Source organism: Amphibalanus amphitrite, unplaced genomic scaffold, assembly GCF_019059575.1.
Source record: "Amphibalanus amphitrite isolate SeventyFive unplaced genomic scaffold, NRLGWU_Aamphi_draft 000097F_arrow, whole genome shotgun sequence".
In the NCBI taxonomy this organism is placed as follows: domain Eukaryota; kingdom Metazoa; phylum Arthropoda; class Thecostraca; order Balanomorpha; family Balanidae; genus Amphibalanus; species Amphibalanus amphitrite.
Genome location: NW_024881592.1, coordinates 22,932 through 46,428, shown reverse-complemented (window position 1 = coordinate 46,428; position 23,497 = coordinate 22,932). Strand labels below are relative to the sequence as shown.

Here is a 23,497-nt window from a genome sequence, read left to right as displayed (position 1 = left end):
TCATACATGATAGCGAAAGTGATGTACATGATAGCTCGTCACCGTGGGCAGCCTCCGTGAGTATGATTTTCAAGGTCAAATTTAAGGTCAAATGACGGGGTACCGGATAACGTCTCGAATTTATGGAAGGAGCGGGCTAAAAACGGTCACAAACGACGGCCAGCCTCATTGGCTAGCCTCCGCCACCCTGACCTTGGCTCTAGCCCTTGAACTTCAAGGTCAAACACAAGGTCAAAGATAGGCATCATTTTCCAAAGAAGGAGTCGGGCAAAATGTGAAGAAGTTGATCTGCCACGTTTCAAACAACCATTCCAGCGGATGCTTGTCCGCTTGGGCTACATTCTATTCTCTTGACCTTGACCCTAATGTTTGACCTTAGAGGTCAAACTCCAGGTCAAAAGACGGGATACCCAAAAACGTCCCGAATTATTACCCCAAGAGGACCGTAAGTGGTCATACATGATAGCTCGTCACCATGGGCAGCCTCCGTGACCATGACCTTAACCTTGACCTTTGAACTTCAAGGTCATATTTGAGGTCAAACGACGGGGTACCCGATGACGTCTCGAATGCATGGAAAGAGCGGCTAAAACGGTCCCAAAAGCCTCGTTGGCTAGCCTCCGCTACCCTGACTTTGGCTCTAGCCCTTGACCTTCAAGGTCAAACACAAGGTCAAAGACAGGCATCATTTCCCAAAGAAGGAGTAGGACGAAATGTGAAGAAGTTGATCTGCCACGTCTCAAACAACCATTCCAGTGGATGCTAGTCGTCTTAGGCTACATTTTATTGATCCTAATGTTTGAAATATTGAAACCTTTAATCATTGTAAGAAACTTTAAAACTGTGTAAGAATTTGCCTCCGATAGGAAATTGCCGTAAGAATGGCGATTTGTCGGCAAGGTGTGTGGGGAAAATATGTCCAGTAAGAAAAGTAACTATTTTGTAAGAAAATGTCCGCTTTGGAAAACGTCCGCAAGGCCAAGAATATGACCGTTTCTAACATCACTGAATAAGGACCATCGGCGGCAGCTCAATTCACATCATACACCAGGCAGCTCTCAACTGAGGTTTATCGGCTTATTTTCACATGCGGCCGCCAAGTACGCTAAGTGAAAACGCCTTTTAATCAGAAGCCTGCCTGACGAGAGATAGTTACCTTCCTGCACCGCTTGGCAACATCGATTAAACCCTATATCTAGTCGTTTCCAAAGTTGACAATTTTGCTTGGTGCAGTATGTCTCAATTGGCATATTAGTGATGCGTCATTCTACGCCATCGTTCGGCGCTGTACTAAAACACCTTTTCAAGTGCATTAATCGCCATCACTGCAACGGACAATTGGAGAGATAACTTAAACGTCAGAAAAGCTGGTCAACTAGGGCACTGCCGTCAGGGGCGTAGCCAAGGGGCCATGACCCCCCCCCCTTTGGAGCTCAAAGGGGCCCCCATCGTGCCAGGCCAGGGGCCCTATTCCATAGGGACCCCTGGCTGACACAGTGGGCCATTGGCGACGCAAATGCCCCTGCGACAGATCTTTTAATGCAGCTGCGTAGCCACAATTTGGCCAAGGGAGCCCCAATTTTAGAGCCTCGGGGCTCTTTTGAGACCAGGGGGTCCAGCGGTGTGTGCGCAAAGTCAAGGTGTAACTATCATGCATATTTTAACCGCAGGTTGTTTGAAAAGATTTAATGCAGCTGCGTAGCCACAATTTGGCCAAGGGAGCCCCAATTTTAGAGCCTCGGGGCTCTTTTGAGACCAGGGGGTCCAGCGGTGTGTGCGCAAAGTCAAGGTGTAACTATCATGCATAACCGCAGGTTGTTTGAAAAGACAAACACTATTCGTTAGAATTGTGTTTTTCTATTGAAAAACAACCGGAGCGGTCCTTCTCCGGGCTATGTTTGCAAAGTTGGCCTGAGATTGGGGCAACTTGGTCGCAGCCTAGAGTTTTGCGTTTAGGATCGTAAAAATTTCAGGGTATAGACTTTTGCAGGTGATCTACCTGATGGTACCGGTCGCTACTCGCAACAAAAATCATTGCGCGTGCCACGTGCAATTGCATTTTCCCCATGTTAAGTCAACGGGGTTTTGGACACTTTTTGCGCGATCGCCAATGGCGGGAAAACGAGCCAAGAAGGAGGTGGTTTTCTTCCCAGCATTTTATGGCAAACACGTTCTGGTACACGCCAGTGTGCGCCGTATACCCGTCAGAATTCGTTAACTTGAGTTGCACGAGTTTGAAGTTGAACTTTTTTCGCTCCCCATGTTAAGTCAATGGGCGTTTTTGCAGAGGCATTTTCATTCGCTCATTGTACAAAATTATATGATACGATTTTGTTTAAACTTTCAGGACTTGTTGAGAAAAGACCATAGAATATGTTGTTATGCTTCGTTAAGCTGTCAGAATTCGTTTGCTCTTTTGAAGCTCGTTTAAAAATGAAAAATTTTAACATGGAAAGTCAATGGGAGCGTCTTTGCTGCTTAATAACTTTTTACGTTTAAGATATGTTTAAGTCAAAAGTTGATATTTTATACAACTTTTGATGCTCTTTCCAATGATATATACAACGTTATTGCACGTGCTGCCGTTTTTGAGAAATTTCGTAAAAAAGCACGACATTACCGAGATTTGAGCTCAGACCTATATCGTTACGGTGCCAGGCGGACACGAGGACAGGTGGCGCCGCCGCCGCCAGCATAGCGGCGGGAATGTGAACTAACCTGTTAACCATCTATGGTATGGGGGACCATCGGGGGACCGGCCGCCGTCGGCACCATTTCGGGCTTAGTTTTGACTTTGCATCGCAATAAAAGGCTTATTTACAATTGAAAATGGACTAGCGAGAGTCGTTATGGAATCAGAATTTGATGCTCTACAAAACTAGGCTATTTTCATTGTGATGGCATCACAGACTACACCGCTAACCCCAATAAAGCAGATTTATGTCGCGTCATCGATGATTACATGTATTGTTTCTTTGGTATATATGTTTGTAGTCGGGTCTTTCAGCTGCCTCCCTCTCCTCCCTCGCCGCGCCGGCGGGTCGGCCATCCGCGGCTTGCCGCCCGCCGGCTGCTGGCCGGTCAGCTGGCCGGTCAGCTGGTCGCCCGCGGCTGTCGGTGCAGTGCGGGATGCCTACTTGCGGGGGGCCGTCGTGGCGGCGGCCCGGGTGGACTGGGCGAGCAGTGAGTTGGGGAGCGCTGCGCTGTCTGGTGCTCTAGTTTGTATTGCGCTCGCATGATACGGCTTGAGCCAATACAGAGTGAACTGATTGAGCTGAGCAAGTCTTTATATACATTGAAAAGTAAAGCACTTTTTACTGCATTTACGGTGAGATGCTAGAGAAAATTTATGGCCTACCTAATGGTACCCATTACTTAACAATTAAGTGAATCATTTCGTCGCTAAACTCTCGTAAATTCGTATGTCCGCCTCACTATGGAGTTTGGACCGTAACGTATGGCCTTTGCTCAGACAGTATACGAACAGGTGACGGGGATACCTCCCATAGAAGGATGCGACACGATTTTACTGCTAAATAGCGGCCGGCCGCCGTGGGGAGTCTGGGGACGTTTTTGTACGACTTATATCTCGGCAACCACTGGGCTGATACACTTACGGTTTTTTGTGTGGGGTAGCTTTTTCCCTTCTTTCATATAGTGTGCTACTCTCGATGCATATGGGTGACCCCTAACGCACGTTCCACGTGCAAAGCCAAGAGGTGCCTGTTTTGTAATAAGCGCAATAGCTCGGTAATTACTGGGCCGATTGCGCTAAAACTTGGCATGGAGGTAGACACTTTCCAGGCGATGCATTTCCATGTGTCACGGTTGGGGTCCCGCTGCACGTGCGCACGGGCAGGGTGACGATTCCAGATCTCGAGAACGGCTGGGCCGATTGTGATCAAAGTTGGCACACCGTTAGGGCTCGGCGAGTAGGGTGCCGTGCACAAGTCAGATGGGACCCAGTTTGCACGTGCGCACGTGCAGGCTGACGCTTCCATATTTCAAGAACGGCTGGACCGACTGTGCTCAAATTTGGCATACCACTAGAGACTGGTTAGTAGGGTGCCGTGCACAAGTCAGTAAGTACCTATTTTCATGTGCCGCGGTTGGGGTGCAGCTGCACGTGCGCACCTGTAGGGGTCGCTTCCAGATCTTGGAAACGGCTGGGCCGATTCAGATTAAATTTGGTACATCGCTAGAAACCGGCGAATAGAGTGCCGTGCACAAGTCAATTGGGGCCCAGGCTGCACGTGCGCACGTGCAGGGTGTCGCTTCCAGATCTCGAAAACGGCCGGGTCGATTGCACTCAAATTTGGCACACCGCTATAGACCGGCGAATAGGGTGCCGTGCACGTCAGTCCGTAGCACACCGACTCCGGTCTGCACGTGCAAGGCTCATCCTCTCGTTTGGCGGCGGGCGTTTTTGCTGCGTTTACAAAGGTGCTTGCTCAAACAACCTGCGGTCCCGCGATTAACCGCAGGTTGTTTGAAAAGACAAACACTATTCGTTAGAATTGTGTTTTTCTATTGAAAAACAACCGGAGCGGTCCTTCTCCGGGCTATGTTTTGCAAGTCTGGCCGCGAATTGGGGCAACTTGGGTCAGGCCTAAACTTGTGGCTCGATTTTCTTAAAAATTTCAGTGTATGGGCTCCCGGAGGCGATCTACCTGATGGCACCGGTCGCTACTCGCTTAAAACCTCGTGGCACGTGGCACGTGCGATTCCATTTTTCCCATAGTAAGTCAATGGGGGTTTGGGACACTTTTTGCGCGATCGCGAATAGCGGGAAAACGAGCCAAGAAGGAGGTGGTTTTCTTCCCAGCATTTTATGGCAAACACGTTCAGGTACACGCTAGTGTGCTCCGTATACCCCTCAGAACTTCGTAACGTGTCTTTGCACGAGGTCAAAGTTGAACTTTTTTCGCTCCCCATGTTAAGTCAATGGGCGTTTTTGCAGAGACTTTTTCATTCGCTCATTGTACAAAATTATATGATACGATTTTGTTTAAACTTTCAGGACTTGTTGAGAAAAGACCATAGAACATGTTGTTATGCTTCTTTAAGCTGTGCAAATTCGTTTGTTGTCTTTAGGCTTCTTTAAAAATGAAAAATTTTAACATGGAAAGTCAATGGGAGCGTCTTTGGTGCTTAATAACTTTGTACCTTGAAGACATATTCAAGTGAAAAGTTGATATTTTATACAACTTTTGATGCTCTTTCCAATGATATATACAACTTTATTGCACGTGGTGCCGTTTTTGAGAAATATAGTAAAAAAGCACGACATTACCGAGATTTGAGCTCAGACCTATATCGTTACGGTGTCAGGCGGACACGAGGACAGGTGGCGCCGCCGCCGCCCGCATAGCGGCGGGAATGTGAACTAACCTGTTTACCATCTATGGTATGGTACCATCGGGGGACCGGCCGCCGTCGGCACCATTTCGGGACTTTGCATCGCAATAAAAGGCTTATTTACAATTGAAAATGGACTAGCGAGAGTCGTTATGGAATCAGAATTTGATGCTGTACAAAACTAGGCGCCTATTTTCATTGTGATGGCATCACAGACTACACCGCTAACCCCAATAAAGCAGATTTATGTCGCGTCATCGATGATTACATATAATGTTTCTTTGATATATATGTAGTCGGGTCTTTCAGCTGCGTTCCTCCCCTCCCTCGCCGCGCCGGCGGGTCGGCCATCCGCGCCCTGCCGCCCGCCGGCTGCTGGCCGGTCAGCTGGCCGGTCAGCTGGTCGCCCGCGGCTGTCGGTGCAGTGCGGGATGCCTACTTGCGGGGGGCCGTCGTGGCGGCGGCCCGGGTGGACTGGGCGAGCAGTGAGTTGGGGAGCGCTGCGCTGTCGGTGCTCTAGTTTGCATTGCGTTCGCATGATACGGCTTGAGCCAATACAGAGTGAACTGATTGAGCTGAGCAAGTCTTTATATACATTGAAAAGTAAAGCACTTTTTACTGCATCTACGGTGAGATGCTAGATAAAATTTATGGTCTACCTAATGGTACCCATTACTTAACAATTAAGTGAATCATTTCGTCGCTAAACTCTCGTAAATTCGTATGTCCGCCTCACTATGGAGTTTGGACCGTAACGTATGGTCTTTGCTCAGACAGTATACGAACAGGTGACGGGGATACCTCCCATAGAAGGATGCGACACGATTTTACTGCTAAATAGCGGCCGGCCGCCGTGGGGACGTTTTTGTACGACTTATATCTCGGCAACCACTGGGCTGATACACGTGCGGTTTTTTGTGTTGGGTAGCTTTTTTCCTTCTTTCACATAGTGTGCTACTCTCGATGCATATGGGTGACCCCTAACGCACGTTCCACGTGCAAAGCCAAGAGGTGCCTGTTTTGTAATAAGTGCAATAGCTCGCGGTAATTACTGGGCCGATTGCGCTAAAACTTGGCATGGAGGTAGACACATTCCAGGCGATGCATTTCCACGTGTCTTGGTAGGGGTGCAACTGCACGTGCGCACGGGCAGGGTGACGCTTCCAGATGTCGAGAACGGCTGGGCCGATTGTGATCAAACTTGGCACACCGCTAGAGGCTGGTAAGTAGGGTGCCGTGCACAAGTCAGATGGGACCCGCTATGCACGTGCGCACGTGCAGGCTGACGCTTCCAGATCTCAAGAACGGCTGGGCCGACTCTGCTGAAATTTGGCATACCGCTAGAGACTGGTTAGTAGGGTGCCGTGCACAAGTCAGTTAGTATGTATTTTCATGTGCCACGGTTGGGGTGCAGTTGCACCAGCGCACGTGTAGGGGTCGCTTCCAGATCTTGAAATTGACGGGGCTGATTGAGCTCCAATTTGGTACACCGCTAGAAACCGGCGAATAGAGTGCCGTGCACAAGTCAATTGGGGCCTAGGCTGCACGTGCGCACGTGCAGGGTGTCGCTTCCAGATCTCGAAAACGGCCGGGTCGATTGCACTCAAATTTGGCACACCGCTATAGACCGACGAATAGGGTGCCGTGCACGTCAGTCCGTAGCACACCGACTGCGGTCTGCACGTGCAAGGCTCATCCTCTCGTTTGGTGGCGGGCGTTTTTGCTGCGTTTACAAAGGTGCTTGCTCAAACAACCTGCGGTCCCGCGATGCGGAGCCCGGCATCGCAGATGCCGGTAACCGCAGGTTGTTTGAAAAGACAAACACTATTCGTTAGAATTGTGTTTTTCTATTGAAAAACAACCGGAGCGGTCGTTGTCCGGGCTATGTTTTGCAAGTCTGGCCGCGAATTGGGGCAACTTGGGTGGGGCCTAGACGAAATGTACAATCTTCGTAAAAAGTTCAGTGTATGGGCTCCCGGAGGCGATCTACCTGATGGCACCGGTCGCTACTCGCTAAAAAGTCTTTTGCACGTGGCACGTGCGATTCCATTTTCCCCATGTTAAGTGAACGGGGTTTTGGACACTTTTTGCGCGATCGCCAATGGTGGGAAAACGGGCCAAGGAAGAGGTGGTTTTCTTCCCAGCATTTTATGGCAAACACGTTCCGGTACACGCTAGTGTGCGCTGTATACCCGCCAGAATCTCGTGGCACGTGGCACGTGCGATTCCATTTTCCCCATGTTAAGTCAACGGGGTTTCGGACACTTTTTGCGCGATTGCGAATGGCGGGAAAACGAGCCAAGGAAGCGGTGGTTTTCTTCCCAGCATTTTATGGCAAACACGTTCAGGTACACGCTCGTGTGCGCCGTATACCCGCCAGAATCTCGCAACACCTCTATGCACAAGGTCAAAGTTGGATTTTTGCTGTGTCCCATGTTAAGTCAATGGACGGCGATGCCGAGCCTTTGCAGAGACATTTTGATTCGTTCATTGTACAAAATTTTAGAGATAGAATTTGCCCAAACTCTGATATCTTGTAGAGGAAAGAGCGTAGTACATGCTGGTATGCTTCGTTAAGCTGGCAGAAATCGTTTTTTCTAATAAAGTTCGTTTGAAAATGAAAATTGTTAACATGGAAAGTCAATGGGAGCATCTTTATTCCTCTATAACTTTTATCATTAGTAAGATATATAGGTGAACAGTTGATATAATATACAATTTTTGATGCTCTTTCCACTGGTGCATAGAACGTCACTGCACGATGTGCCGTTTTTAAGAAAAGCTGTAAAAAATCAAGGCTCGACTGTGACTTGAACCCAACCACATTAGAGTATACGAACAGGTGACGGGGATACCTCCCGTGTGCGGATGCGACACTGATTATTGCTAAATATTAGCAGTCGGCCGTCGTGGGGGCGCCTTTGCAAAGCTTATATCTCCACAACTGTTTGACCAAATCACTCGCGGTCTTTTGTGTGGGACAGCTCCTCCCTTTCTTACACGTACTGTGCTATTCTCGATGCGTATGGGTGACCCCTAATGCACGTGCCACGTGCAAAACGAAGAGGTGTCAGTTCGGTAACAAGTCTAATAACTCTGTAGTTAGTTTGCCGATTGCACTGATACTTGGCATGGATGTAGGCACCCGCCGTGCAATGCATTTAAATGTGTCACGGTTGGGGTGCCGCTGCACGTGCGCACGGGCAGGGTGACGCTTCCAGATCTCGAGAACGGCTGGGCCGATTGTGATCAAACTTGGCACACCGTTAGGGATCGGCGAGTAGGGTGCCGTGCACAAGTCAGATGGGGCCCAGTTTGCACGTGCGCACGTGCAGGCTGACGCTTCCATATCTCAAGAACGGCTGGACCGACTGTGCTCAAATTTGGCATACCACTAGAGACTGGTTAGTAGGGTGCCGTGCACAAGTCAGTAAGTATGTATTTTCATGTGCCACGGTTGGGGTACAACTGCACGTGCGCACGTGTAGGGGTCGTTTCCAGATCTTGGAAACGGCTGGGCCGAATGCGATTAAATTTGGTACACCGCTAGAGACCGGCGAATAGAGTGCCGTGCACAAGTCAGTTGGGACCCAGCTTGCACGTGCGCACGTGCAGGGTGCCGCTTCAAGATCTCGAAAACGGCCGGGCCGATTGCACCCAAATTTTGCACACCGCTCTAGACGGGCGAATAGGGTGCCGTGCACGTCAGTTTTTAGCACACCCACTCCGGTCTGCACGTAACCGCAGGTTGTTTGAAAAGACAAACACTATTCGTTAGAATTGTGTTTTTCTATTGAAAAACAACCGGAGCGGTCGTTCTCCGGGCTATGTTTTGCAAGTCTGGCAGCGAATTGGGGCAACTTGGTCGCAGCCTAGACGAATCGCTCAATCTTCGTAAAAAGTTCAGTGTATGGGCTCCCGGAGGCGATCTACCTGATGGCACCGGTCGTTACTCGCTAAGAAGTCTTTTGCGCGTGGCACGTGCGATTCCATTTTCCCCATGTTAAGTCAATGGGGTTTTGGACACTTTTTGCGCGATCCCCAATAGCGGGAAAACGAGCCAAGAAGGGGGTGGTTTTCTTCCCAGCATTTTATGGCAAACACGTTTGGGTACACGCTAGTGTGCGCTGTATACCCGCCAGAATCTCGTGGCACGTGGCACGTGCGATTCCATTTTCCCCATGTTAAGTGAACGGGGTTTTGGACACTTTTTGCGCGATCGCCAATGGCGGGAAAACGAGCCAAGGAAGAGGTGGTTTTCTTCCCGGCATTTTATGGCAAACACGTTTAGGTACACGCCAGTGTGCGCTGTATACCCCTCAGAATCTCGGAACGTGTCTTTGCACGAGATCAAAGTTGGAATTTTGCTGTGTCCCATGTTAAGTCAATGGACGGCGATGTCGAGACTTTGCAGAGACATTTTCATTCGATCTTTGTACAAAATTTTAGAGATAGATTTCGCCCAAACTCTTATATCTTGTAGAGAAAGGAGCATAGTACATGCTGGTATGCTTCGTTAAGCTGGCAGAAATCGTTTTTTCTAATAAAGTTCGTTTGAAAATGAAAATTTTTAACATGGAAAGTCAATGGGTGCGTCTTTATTCCTCTATAACTTTTATCGTTAGTAATATATATAGGTGAAAAGTTAATATAATATACAACTTTTGATGCTCTTTCCACTGATGTATAGAACGTCACTGCACGGTGTGCAGTTTTCAAGAAAAGTTGTAAAAAAGCAGGGCTCGGCTGTGACTTGAACCCAACCACATTAGAATATACGAACAGGTGAAGGGGACACCTCCCATGTGCGGACGCGACACTGATTATTGCTGAATATTAGCAGTCGGCCGTTGTGGGGGCGCCTTTGCAAAGGTTATATCTCCACAACCGCTTGACCACTTCACTCGCGGTCTTTTGAGTGAGATAGCTTCTTCCTTTCTCACACGTAGTGTGCTACTCTCGATGCGTATGTGTGACCCCTAATGCACGTGCCACGTGCAAAGCGAAGAGGTGTCAGTTCGGTAGCAAGTCTAATAACTCTGTAGTTATTTTGCCGATTGCGCTGATACATGGCATGGGGGTAGGCACCCGCCGGGTAATACATTTCTGTGTGTCACGGTTGGGGTGCCGCTGCACGTGCGCACGGGCAGGGTGACGCTTCCAGATCTCGAGAACGGTTGGGCCGATTGTGATCAAAGTTGGCACACCGTTAGGGCTCGGCGAGTAGGGTGCCGTGCACAAGTCAGATGGGACCCAGTTTGCACGTGCGCACGTGCAGGCTGACGCTTCCATATCTCAAGAACGGCTGGACCGACTGTGCTCAAATTTGGCATACCACTAGAGATTGGTTAGTAGGGTGCCGTGCAGAAGTCAGTAAGTATGTATTTTCATGTGCCGCGGTTGGGGTGCAGCTGCACGTGCGCACGTGTAGGGGTCGCTTCCAGATCTTGAAATTGGCTGGGCCGATTGAGCTCAAATTTGGTACACCGCTAGAGACCGGCGAATAGAGTGCCGTGCACAAGTCAGTTGGGACCCAGCTTGCACGTGCGCACGTGCAGGGTGCCGCTTCAAGATCTCGAAAACGGCCGGGCCGATTGCACCCAAATTTTGCATATTTTAACCGCAGGTTGTTTGAAAAGACAAACACTATTCGTTAGAATTGTGTTTTTCTATTGAAAAACAACCGGAGCGGTCGTTGTCCGGGCTATGTTTTGCAAGTCTGGCCGCGAATCAGTACAACTTGATTGGGGCCTAGACGAATCGATCAATCTTCGTAAAAAGTTCAGTGTATGGGCTCCCGCAGGCGATCTACCTGATGGCACCGGTCGCTACTCGCTTAAAACCTCGTGGCACGTGGCACGTGCGTTTCAATTTTCGCCCATGTTAAGTCAATGGGGTTTTGGACACTTTTTGCGCCATCGGGAATGGCGGAAAAACGAGCCAAGAAAGGGGTGGTTTTCTTCCCAGCATTTTATGGGAAACACTTTCCGGTACACGCTAGTGTGCGCCGTATACCCCTCAGAATTTCGTAACGTGCCTTTGCACGAGGTCAAAGTTGAACTTTTTTCGCTCCCCATGTTAAGTCAATGGACGTTTTTGCAGAGACATTTTCATTCGTTCATTGCACAAAATTATATGATACGATTTTGTTTAAACTTTCAGGACCTGTTGAGAAACGACCATAGAACATGTTGTTATGCTTCATTATGAAACATAATGGGTATAATGGGCCTGTTTTGGGGTAATCGGCACGTGCATTTTCCCATAGGGTTAACATGGGAAAATTTAAAATGCGATTTGCGAAAAATTTCGTCAATTATATTTGCTGATATTTTTAGGGTCGGATCTCGGGCTGGCACCCCGACTGACGGTGGTAATTATTTAAAATATAATTGACAAAATTTCGGGTAATCGTCACGAACAGTTACCCCATGTTGAGCCTATGGCGATTTCGAAATATTATTTTCAAATCGATTTTGTCAAAAATTTCCACGTTAGATTTTGAAAATGTTCCAATATGTTGTGCCCCGGGGTGTCGGCTACCACATGGTATGGGTCAGATATGGGGCGATTGAAAAGCACGTGCCACGTGCAAACGTGTTTGATGGGGTAACCTCCGGGAAAATCCGACATTGGCCTACTCGGGGTCCTATGGCGTGAAAACGACTTCAACTAGCGACACCAAATCAGTGCAGCCGGTGAGCAGATGAGTCCAGCTTGTCGCACTAGTGGTCACGTGTCGCACGTGCTATTGCACGTGCCGTGGCACGGGGTCAATTTTGGTGCTTAAACATACTAGCATTGTGAAATGCAAGGAGTGGGGGAAATAGCCGTCAGGCCGTCAGTTTTTATGATAGGGTCGATCTGAAAATGGGTTTAGGCACAGAATGAAGGGGGCTACAAAACTGCTATCTCGGATTTTTGTAAAATGAAAAATTTAAAATTCTGGGGAAATTATATATTCGGAAGGTGAAATTTCCCTAAATTTTCCCGTTTTTTGAGTTTAGCCGTCCACTGTTCAGAGACGGTGACACCGGCCGGGGTCATCTTTTACATGCTGATGGCCACGTCGATGGGTCATCACGTGGCGTGAACGGTGAAGCTATCAGAGGTCCGGCACGTGCCACGTGGCCACGTGTTTGAGTCGCGTACCTCCCAGATTATCGTGTATTTGCCGATTTGTGGCCTTATAGCACGAAAACAGCACAAGCCAGGAACACTGCAATGGTGCAATCAGTGAGGGGACAAGTCCTGCTTACACCACCGGCGGTCACGTGGCACAAGTGCAGATTTGGGCACCTCCGTTGCGGAGATATTTTATTGTGAAATATTCAAATGAACATAACTTTGTCAGTTTAAGTCCAATTGGGCTGGACTTTGGTGGGTGGATAAAATTGTTAAGTGACAGGAACGAATGCGCCACGTTTGTCGCAGTGCGCCACGTTTGTCTCAAAGCGCCATTTTTGCCGCAAATCACAGAATGTGCGTAACTTTATCGAACATGGGACGATTAGGATGCGCTTTGATTGAGGGATGGCTGCCTAAACGGCAGATATGAATACACCACACTTGCCGCAAGGCGCCATATTTGTCTTAATGCGTCAGTGTTTACGTTTAACGGACGTTATTTTCATGTGCCACGGTTGGGGTGCAGCTGCACGTGCGCACGTGTAGGGGTCGCTTCAAGATAGCACACCGACTCCGGTCTGCACGTGCAAGGCTCATCCTCTCGTTTGGCGGCGGGCGTTTTTGCTGCGTTTACAAAGGTGCTTGCTCAAACAACCTGCGGTCCCGCGATGCGGAGCCCAGCATCGCAGATGCTGGTATTGTGGAACATCTAAAGGGCCCTCTGTAACCGAAGGTTTGTTGTCAATAGTTAAAACACTATTCTTTAGAATTGTGTTTTTCTATTGAAAAACAAATCTGAGTTCCCTGACAATTTGGCAAAAGCTGCCTGAGATCAGTACAACTTGATGCTCTTGAAAACGGCTGGTCCAAATATTCTGATTTTTTCAGGATTTCTAGTGGGCCAGGTGATCTACGTTCTGGTATGGGTCTCCCCTCCGCGGACCATCTGGTGCACGTGCCACGTGACTTTAAAAATTTCCGTGTTAAGCCAATGGGGAAAATGAAAAAATGCGTTCCACGGCAGATTGCTCGAAAACGATCCAAACGACCCCCCATTTTCTTACATGCAGATCAACCACCATTCGGTGCACTACCCATGGGTATGTCGCAAAGTGGCCGGAAAAGTCCAGAACCACGTGCCACGTGCCGTTGAAAATGACCCTGCACACCGGAAATTGGGACTTTTGGTCATTTCGGCGCACCCATGATGCATACTATGGCGTGGGAGACCAAACAATGGGTGTCATCCGGTCGGCAACTGTTTAAGGTGTCGTCCAGTGGGCCAAAGTGGTAGTTTCAAACTTTTGGGATCCACCACTCTGGGGATTCTTTTTGACAATATACTTACGTTTCTTGGCGCAATGTTCATTCCACCCAGCCGGTCGTCAATGCGTTAGATGACCCAAATGACGATTGACCTGAAGGAAGTTGGGGGCGAGGAACACGCACGTGCCATCCGTTTTTTACTCGGGCGCTTTCATCTAGGAGATTTTTGCAGATACGTCAATGCGTTAGATGACCCAAATGACGATTGACCTGAAGGAAGTTGGGGGCGAGGAACACGCACGTGCCATCCGTTTTTTAATCGGGCGCTTTCATCTAGGAGATTTTTGCAGATATCTTTTTGATTTGTGAAAATGACCAGCCTAGCGGTATGCCAGCCGCTGATAAATTATTATCTTGCTGCGGCCGGGCGCTTATTTGCGGTGTTTGCGTTTGGCGGCTGGCGGGCGACTTTTAGTCGTTTTCGGTTAGCAGTTAGCGTCGGTGCGGTGCGGGCGGTTTTATTTTTTTCGGCGTTTCGGCGTTTTTTTCTGTGTGGTTTGCGGCGGTCGGGTGATTTTTTGCCGTTTGCGTTGGCTTTTCGGGCGTGCGTTTTACACGTTTTGCGGTGTTTACGTTTTGCGGCGGGCGGGCGTTTTGTGTTTTTTGCGGTGTTTGTCTTTGGCGGCGGGCGGGCGGGCGGGCGGGCGATGCGGGCGGTTTTCTTCTTTTTTTTGCGTCGTTTGCGGTGTTAAATTTGTTTGCGGTTGGCGGGCGGTTTTATTGTTTTGCGGCGTTTTTGCGTTTTTTATTTGCGGTTTGCGGCGGGCGGGCGTTTGTTTATTTTTTGCGACGTTTGCGTTGGCGTTTCGGGCGTGCGTTTTGCGCGTTTTGCGGTGTTTGCGTTTTCCGGCGGGCGGGCGTTTTTCACAATTCAAAGTCCAAACCTTCGGGCCACAGCGCTCCTCGAAAAGCGCTGCCCTCGAGTTAGTCTAAAGTAGTCGCAATTTGCATTATGGGCCCTTTTTGGACCGTGATGGCCTTCTGTCGGTCTGAGGGGCTCCCGATCGGCCTGAGGGGCCCGTTGTTCGTCCGAGGGGACCTCTATCAACTGGAGAAGCTTTTTTCCCACCTGAGGAGGTCCTCTACCGACATGAGGGGCCTCTGTCAATCTCAGGGACCCTCTCCCGACTTGGGAGAGGCCCTCCACTGTTCTGAGGGGCCCCTGCCGGTCTATGGGTCCTTCGATCGACCTCGATCGAATCTGTTCACCTGCCCTCTGTTGATCTTTTGGTTTCCGACTGTTGGTCTGACCCTATGTCGGTTTGAGGGATCTCAGATGGGATCCACTGTCGATCTGAGGGGCCCCTATCGGTTTAAGGAGGACCTCAAATGACCTGAACGGGCCGTTAGTTTGTCTGAGAGGGCCCTCCATCGGTCTGACAGGGCCCTCTGCGAGTGCAAGAGGCCTTTTGTCGGTCTGAGTGGCCCTTAGACGGCTTACATGACCCTCAGACGGCTTACGAGACTCCCATCGGCTGTAGGGGCCTTTGACAGTCTGAATGATGACCCTCATCCGACCTACGAGGCCCTCAAAACGCCCTCAGAACCGGCTGAGCGAATCTATGAAGCTATTCGTGGGCCTTGTTTGTCCTCTCAGTACTAACATTTTTATTTTTTTAATAAACATTTTTCTTTTTATTTGGGCCCCCTCCAAAAAAAGTGGATGAAATCCGATGACTTTTTGGATTTTGAGGGGGTTACCTTGGGCCCCTCCTTGAGGATATCTTGGCTACACCCCTGCTAGCCGTGGAATATGCAACCAGCCAGACAGTTGATTATCATAGACACTCAAGACAGCTTATGACGCGAAACCGGCACGAATCGTGTGTAAATCCCACTCTAGCACGGGGAATGACGCGTACGGCCGGCTATGCAAGCACAACCGATAATCGGCTTAGGGGAGATAACCGCGCGACAAATCGTGGCACATGGTTTCTTCGTACGAGTACGGTTGCATCGGTCACCCGATACACCGTGATCGTGGACGGCTGATGATATGATAAACAAGCTCGTAACGCCATTATCGTATCGTAGTGTAGACCACATTCGCTAGTATCATTATCTGGCGATAGTAAATCATGGGACCAAAAGTCAATCCGTGGCATGCGAGCGGGGACAGTGGCTGCGTATAAGCCATGAAAATATAAAAACACTTTTGCTTCAATGCGATATTGATTTGCCAACGTTTAACGTTACTTATCAGAACTCACCACTTGCTACTTCATGGATATAAGATACGATCAAGCCTAACGGTAAGTACTAAGTAGGTACTCTGAGTAGCCTGTACCCTCCTCTAAAATTTCTGAACTTGACCCAGCACCACCCCCCTCACGTGGGATCGGGTTTACAATCTACATGCTATTATAGCCCTACTCAAGGTAGCAGGTACTCTTATCTTACACGCATAATCGCATTATACTCGTATTACATTCCGACCCGACCTTGGGTCGGTGTCATGAGGTGACAGTTACCTACACGGTCTGGGTCGGTGGTGAGGTATTGGGCTACCCACTCGGTCTGGGTCGGTGCCATGAGGTGACAGTTACCTACCCCATCTGGGTCGGTGGTGAGACATTGGGTTACCCACTCGGTCTGGGTCGGTGCCATGAGGTGACAGTTACCTACCCCATCTGGTTCGGCGCTGGGGTGGCGGGCACAAATCCGTCCGCCGCCCGCGCTGACCTCTGCCAGCGAGCTGTCGCTGCTGCCGCTGGCCGTCAGCGAGTTGAGCTCGTCGTCTCCCTCACAGAGGAAGAGCACGTCGTCACTGAGGCGACTGACGGGCCTCGGGAGTGTCTGCCGCCGGCTGCGGACCGAACGGGTCCGTCGCGGCGCGCGCTCCAGGGCTCCCGACAGCGAGGCCCGCAGCCGCTCCCCCAGCCGCATGGCGGAGCCGGCGCAGCTGCGGCGGCTGCCGGCGGCTGCCGGCCCGCCCGGCGCTAGCCCAGATCACAGGGCAACGGCCGAATTTCCCCGCAGACACACGCGTCACCGGCCGGCACGGGAGCGCTGGTTTAGGAAATTCCCACCACCAGCCAGGCGCGACTCGCTCGTCTCAGACGTCCGTCCGATCCGGATTCGGATTGCAAGACGACGTCACAAAGACCGGCACACAGAGAGCACCACACCGCACACGCGTCGCACTCCACGCGCTGCGCGTATCCACCTCACCGGATACCTCGCCCAGCCCCGCCAGCGCCGGCCCGGCCCACACTACAGGCCCAAACACTGCCAGCTGGGCAGCGTGCAGTCAGCGACCTCTATCGGAGCCGCCGATAGGCTGCCGATGGTCCGCCGACTGCGTCACTCAGTGACGTCATACCGAGGCCGGTGACCACCAATAGGGACGTGGCACGGTGGGTCAATTCCCGTATGGCCGGCGGTAATACGGGACAGCCCGTGGGTCGCCCAGGTGGGATCTACGGCAGATTAGTCTCCGAGCGTGATCGCATGGCGCAGCTGAAACGCTGAGAGGCACATGAAACGTCGGCTATGCATACCTATATGACTGGTAGATACGGCGCTCAGAGTTGATTCCAGAGACCAATAACGTTGGACACGATTGAGCTATCCAACATACGCATTACGCAGTGCGTACTTGGCACTCCATTTAATTTGAACAAAACGCCGAACAATGCCTCTGGGTGCGGTTTTGGTCGGCGGGGGGGGGGGGACGGAGTTGACCTTACAGATTGTGTCCGAGCTCCGAAACGTCCAATGTCCGTCTGAAATTAGTCAAACTCTGACAGTTGGCCATGGGTGCAATAAGCAATTTATAACAACTAGAGGTACAGATTTACGCGATAACTGTATGTTTTGATATGTATGATTAACGGATGCATTAGTTTGGGTGTAGAAACTTGCATTTTTATTGGTATTATTTGTGTAGAACTGGGTAACTGCTTTTAATTGAACTATAAAGTATGATGGTGATGCATGCGAGTTGTTCGAGCCCTTTGTAAGTTAGGATGTTACTCAATGCAACCCTACCCTACCCTACCCTACCCTACCATACCCTACCCTACCCTACCCTACTCCTACACTACCATACCCTACCCTACCCTACCCTACCCCTACCCTACCCTACCTTACCCCTACACTACCCTACCCTACCCTACCCCTACACTACCCTACCCTACCCTACCCCTACCCTACCCTACCCTACTCTACCCTACCCTACCCTACCCTACCCTACCCTACAATCCCCTACCCTACCCTACCCTACCCTACCCTACCCTACCCTACAATCCCCTACCCTACCCTACCCTACCCTACCCTACCCTACCCTACCCTACAATCCCCTACCCTACCCTATACCCTACCCTACCCTACCCTACAATCCCCTACCCTACCCTACCCTACCCTACTCTACCCTACCCTACCCTACAATCCCCTACCCTACCCTACCCTACCCTACCCTACCCTTACACTACCATACCCTACCCTACCCTACCCTACCATACCCTACCCTACCCTACCCTACCCTACCCTACCCTACCCTACCCTACAATCGCCTACCCTACCCTACAATCCCCTACCCTACCCTACCCTACCCTACCCTACCCTACCCTACAATCCCCTACCCTACCCTACCCTACCATACCCTACCCTACCCCTACCCCTACCCCTACCCCTACCCTACCCTACCCTACAATCCCCTACCCTACCCTACCCTACCATACCCTACCCTACCCCTACCCCTACCCCTACCCCTACCCTACCCTACCCTACCCTACCCTACCCTACCCTACCCTACCCTACACTACCACCGACAGTCCAAGTTTCAGCTAAATCGGCCCAGAAACGGCTGAGATATTGCAGAAACAAATTAATTGTATTTATGGCGAATCCTCTTGGCGAGCGGTGCCTTGTGTCGGCCTTCGTTGTCAAAGGTCAACGACCTCCCGGCTCTGATGCTTTTCACTCAGTTTTTTAAGCGAACAACTGAGCCTAAAGCACGTGCCCTCTGCTCGGCGCCGGTCGCGATTCTAATGCTTACCCCATGGCGCACATGAACACGCGCCACGGGCGCACCCCCGGCCACATCGTGCCCAAAATTTAATACGACCTGTTGAATTACGTGACCCACGAGTCGTGAAAATTTCACCCTCCTGCGTCAATCGACGGCGCCGCAATAGGCGTTTTTGGGAGTAACGCCGGCTGCGTAACCCCGACGGCGGCGGACTTTTTAAGATTTATAATAGTAGATATGACAGCTGGCTCAGAGCTGAGCGACTCTGTGACAGTCTGGTATGAGACATTCGCCAGCTCCACAGTCCCATTCACCAATTGATCCAGAAAACGGATGCGTCTCAGTCTTATCGTCTTATCAATGCAATAATTATGTAAGTGAGGTAGACGCAACCGTTTGTTTACCCTAAGGTAATAAAACCGTATTGACGGGTCCCGGCCATCCATGTGACACGGAACCACAGTTCCATATATAGCGTCATACCTCCTCTATGGCATGGCATGACCTCTTCTATACAGCGTGACCTCCGAGACGGTCCGGGCCACCCGTGCCCATTGTGCGAGGGCTCAGCAGCGGACGTGGCCTTGGGTGGCGCCCGGAGTGGCGCTGGGTAGAGGCACGGAGTGGCGTGCCTGCCCTCCCACTACGCACTACAACCGACACCCCGCTGTTTGCTAATGGCCGGCCGTGACGTGCCAAACTGAACGTCACCTATAGCAATAGGTAGGAAGTCCTGGCGGAAAGAACACCACAGCTGTAGTTCCAAAACTGTCCTCTCGGTGTAGTCAACGAGCAAGCAAGAGAACAACACTTAATTGGCACCTGGACTGAGCCGGCCAGTTGCATCAAACGAACGCAACGGAACGCCGGTTGCTCAAAAGCAATGACTGCAAAGGCGCGTCATTGTCAAGGTCAAAGTATCGACCGCGTCACATCGACTTATCGATCACGCTCGGGTCGATCAATACCCAAAAGGCCAGCAGTGAATATGCATTGAGCAACACTATAAAGACGCGCTGCATGGGAGGCACAGGTGTCACGACCATTGACCTATCGTGCGACGAGGAGCAAAGCCATGGAGCGCAGCCGATTCACGGCACAGACACCCAGTACCCACAGCGACCCCTCGGCCGGCCCGACCATCGCCAGGATCGACGGTAGATGGCACCACTGCGAACACACGTGCCACACTCATCAGGCTAATGGGCCGACTCGTCGGGTACATGCCTACAGTTCGGTTCAGGTCGACCGTCGCTACTCGCCGTATGCCAACAGAACGCAGCACTCGGATAGTCGAGCGAGGCTCAAAGTACCTGTGTTTTTCGGGTTGTTCGGGTAACTCGTTTGTGAACATTCCATTCACGGCGAACCTGGGTCAGGTTGATCGGCAATACGGGACGCCAAGCATGAAGTGCCAGTAAACTACTGCAGAGTCGAATGGCACGTGTGGAATATCGAGTGAGGAATGCCGGGTCGCTGATGGGGTCCGCAACTCCCGTACGAGATAATGTAGTGAGCCATCAGCCAGTGATGGAGACATCAGGTCAGGAAATACTGCCTGACCTGCGAGCATAATCACATCAAACCCTCTCCTGCAATATAATTCAGCTAGAACAGTCGGCTCTAGCTGCTATAGGATCGACGGCTGGAACATGGCCAGAAACAGCACCCCTCTTGGTGGCTAAACTTTTCGGTAAGTCAGAAGCTGCGAGCTATACCGCTCGCCTGGATGAACAAATCGAATGCAAATATAACGTTCAGCAGGCCTCAGCCCGGGCGGCCTCGTCAATAACAAACTTTTCTCGTGATCTCCTGGAAACAAAGATAAATGACGACACATGCCGCTCCGAAAGATACATGCCCTCAAAGTGAAATAATTTCCGGAAAAGTATTGTGGATACCATTGTTGAAACATTGTATGCACCAATTCGGAGAAGAATACATGAGAAGTGTTTTAAATTGAAGTAAAACATGTTGCATCATGCTTTCATTTCCGAGAAAAATATTTTTAACTTGCGGTTTTTAATTTAACGCGGAAGCCGAAGCACGTTTCAGTTGGTTGAAGTTATGACTCATATCAAGATTTAGATCAAGATGATTTAGGTCGAAGGTGACGGTGAGATAAGACTGCGAAACGAATGACTGAAATATTTACCATTTGGAGCTGAAACGAACAAAATTGCAAGACTCACACGGATGAAGAGAAAGCGGACTCGCGGAGATGAATTCAATTAGGGGGATGGGGCAGAGCTGTAGGGGTACCTAGTTACGACAGCATCTCCTTTCGATTCAGCCAAAAATATAATCCAAACAGATGTATTATACGTTCTGTCCTTGTCGATATTCATACTCATAAGTCATAAAGAGATAAGTTATCCATCGATATCCAAAGATAACTTCCACGCTTAAGTAGAAACTCACATTTTGTCTGCTGGCTCAAAATATGACTTTTTCATGAACGCCACCGGCATAGAAAAGACCACTCGCCCCTAGGACGCGTTCTCATAGAATTACTGTTATACCGCAATTCATGGAAAACGAAAAGCAGATATAGCTGGATAACAAATGTTAAAAGCCATCGCTTTGGCTGCAATAATCGAACAGGCTGCATGCAATTAGGTCGAAGCCTCTATTTTCGAGTAGTGATTGCACAGTGCACATAATACTTACTTTGAGAGACGTCTTGGCAAACTGGGACAACGACTTCAGCGCTTCTTTTCCAACAGAAAGTGCATCATCCATGGCATTTCCGAGCTTAGATCGGAAGGAAACAGTTTTGTCTTTAAATTCAAGATGTGTTCTTCTACCCGTGTCGCAAATTTAATTCGAGATGTGTTCTTCTACCTATCCAATCCTCTGTGTGAGATCAATTAAAAGACCGACACGCATAGCAATGACAGTGAACCGTAGCAATGAGCCTTGTTCACCGGGAACTGTCATAACGCAATGACAAAACGGAAACAAAAACACCCAAGCCACCAAGCTTTTCAGCCACTAGCATGTTTGTAAGGTAAAATAAAAACACTGCAAGATGAGCCGATAATTTACACCACACTCTCCTCCTCTGTCTACCAACTGTGGTCGCTGCCGGTGGGGTTCCTGTCGCCGATCGTTTAGTTTCGGTGAACCGTTCTGCACACTTGTGCACCGCGGCGTTGGCAGAGGCACGGCCAGGTCGGCACTCACTGAGTGGGGTTTGTGAGCGCAGATGGTAGGAGTAAGCATCCAAGCGCTTCATTATATTGCACAAATGCAAATCTGACACTTCTTATTTTGGGGGAAAAAGGGTAAAACTGGGAGCGACTTTGTTGGTAGCGTGGTAGATGTTACCAAGTGTCGTTTAACTAACGGTTTGGGCATGGTATTGTCAGCTCATCACAAATCTGGTGAACGCCTCTGCCACCCTTTGCTGCCGGTGACAACAGCTGAGCCGGGCGCATATGGCGGGGGAAAAACTAAAAAAAAGATCCCATAAAAGATATGATATGATATGATACCAACAGTGAAGGCAACATGTAAGTGTAACTAGTGTAGTATCTATGGGATGGTGAAAGAGGCGATTTGCTAAAATCGAGTGTCTGAAACTGCAAGTTCGAACACGAGTAGAAGGCAACTGTGGGTTGTGATCAGACATGTGCATGGATCCGAGAGGCGGATCTATGATTTCTGTGGATCTCTCCACAAAATGTAGGGGTCGAATCTGTGATCTCAGTGGATCTCTCGACAAAATGGAGGAGTCGGAGCTATGATCTGAGCGGATCCTAGATCGAGATCCATGGGGTCAGATCCCGGATCGATTCATTCCGGATCCATGCACGCATATGGTTGTGACTTGAGTTGTTGCAACTATCATGGAGCGTTGGTTACTTAAGTTTTTTTTTTCATCTCCCACTGGAAATCGTGCATGATCATATTTTTGAACCATTTGCCAGCAAGCCAGGTCTTAGAGCATGCGCGTGCAGAGTAACGTGATTATGTATTCCTCACCTGTCCTGCTTCTCCATTCAGCCTTCCTTCGGACCCTGTGAGAGCGGAAATACATTCAGTTGTTGGTACACATTTAAAAAGGCATAAGTCCCGTGAACAGTTGCTGCGTTCATTTGGTCTTAAAGGGACCCTCCCACCTTCAAAAAAGTTAACCCGCGCCCTGCTGGGGGTCCTGGATTTCCACGCCCTGCTGGGGGGGGGGGGGTGTTTGAACACCCCCCCTTGTAACTCGGCTCCTGGGCCACGTAGCGATACGCGGAAGGCGGCGTTCGAAAGAGCGTAAAAAATAATGACGAAATCACTTCGGTCAATTTTTTGGTCAGGTCAAAGGTCAGGTCACCAGAGGTCATTGAAGGCAAAATTTCGCCGATTTCCAGGTCGAATGTCGAAAATTTCCAAGAAGCCAACGCATAACTCGGGAACCAATAGAGCTACAGCGCCGCGGAAAAGCGCATTCGATAGCCCTATTAACGCCCTTTCTGAGTAATTATCTCAGATTTGACCTAACGTCAACGGTTTTGCCTGCAGGGGGCAAAAACTGCAAAAATAGCCGATTTTTTCGAAAACAGTTTTTCTGCAATAACTTTTGACCCAAGCCTTGTACGAGCTTACTTTTACCGGCATCGTGTTCCTCTCGTCAAGACGCATCGAATGAACTATAACTTGACCTTGAAAGGTCAACTTGAAAATTTGACCTCAGGTCAAGGTCATGACCTGACCGGAAAG

The 23,497-nt window shown here is 49.9% G+C and overlaps 1 protein-coding gene across 7 annotated transcripts in view; it reads right to left on the bottom strand.

The window, feature by feature from the left end:
- The window catches only part of LOC122380396 (multiple C2 and transmembrane domain-containing protein-like), a 62,290-nt gene that overhangs the window by 21,676 nt on the left and 17,117 nt on the right, over nucleotides 1-23,497 (bottom strand). For 5 of the 7 annotated variants that reach the window (XM_043363546.1, XM_043363544.1, XM_043363545.1 and 2 more), the window contains one exon: nucleotides 22,772-22,806. In XM_043363546.1, coding sequence (XP_043219481.1) covers nucleotides 22,772-22,806 — 35 coding nt within the window. Of the gene's footprint in view, nucleotides 1-16,437; nucleotides 17,047-22,771; nucleotides 22,807-23,497 lie in introns of those variants that run through there. The other 2 variants (XM_043363548.1, XM_043363547.1) reach the window with 2 other exon arrangements.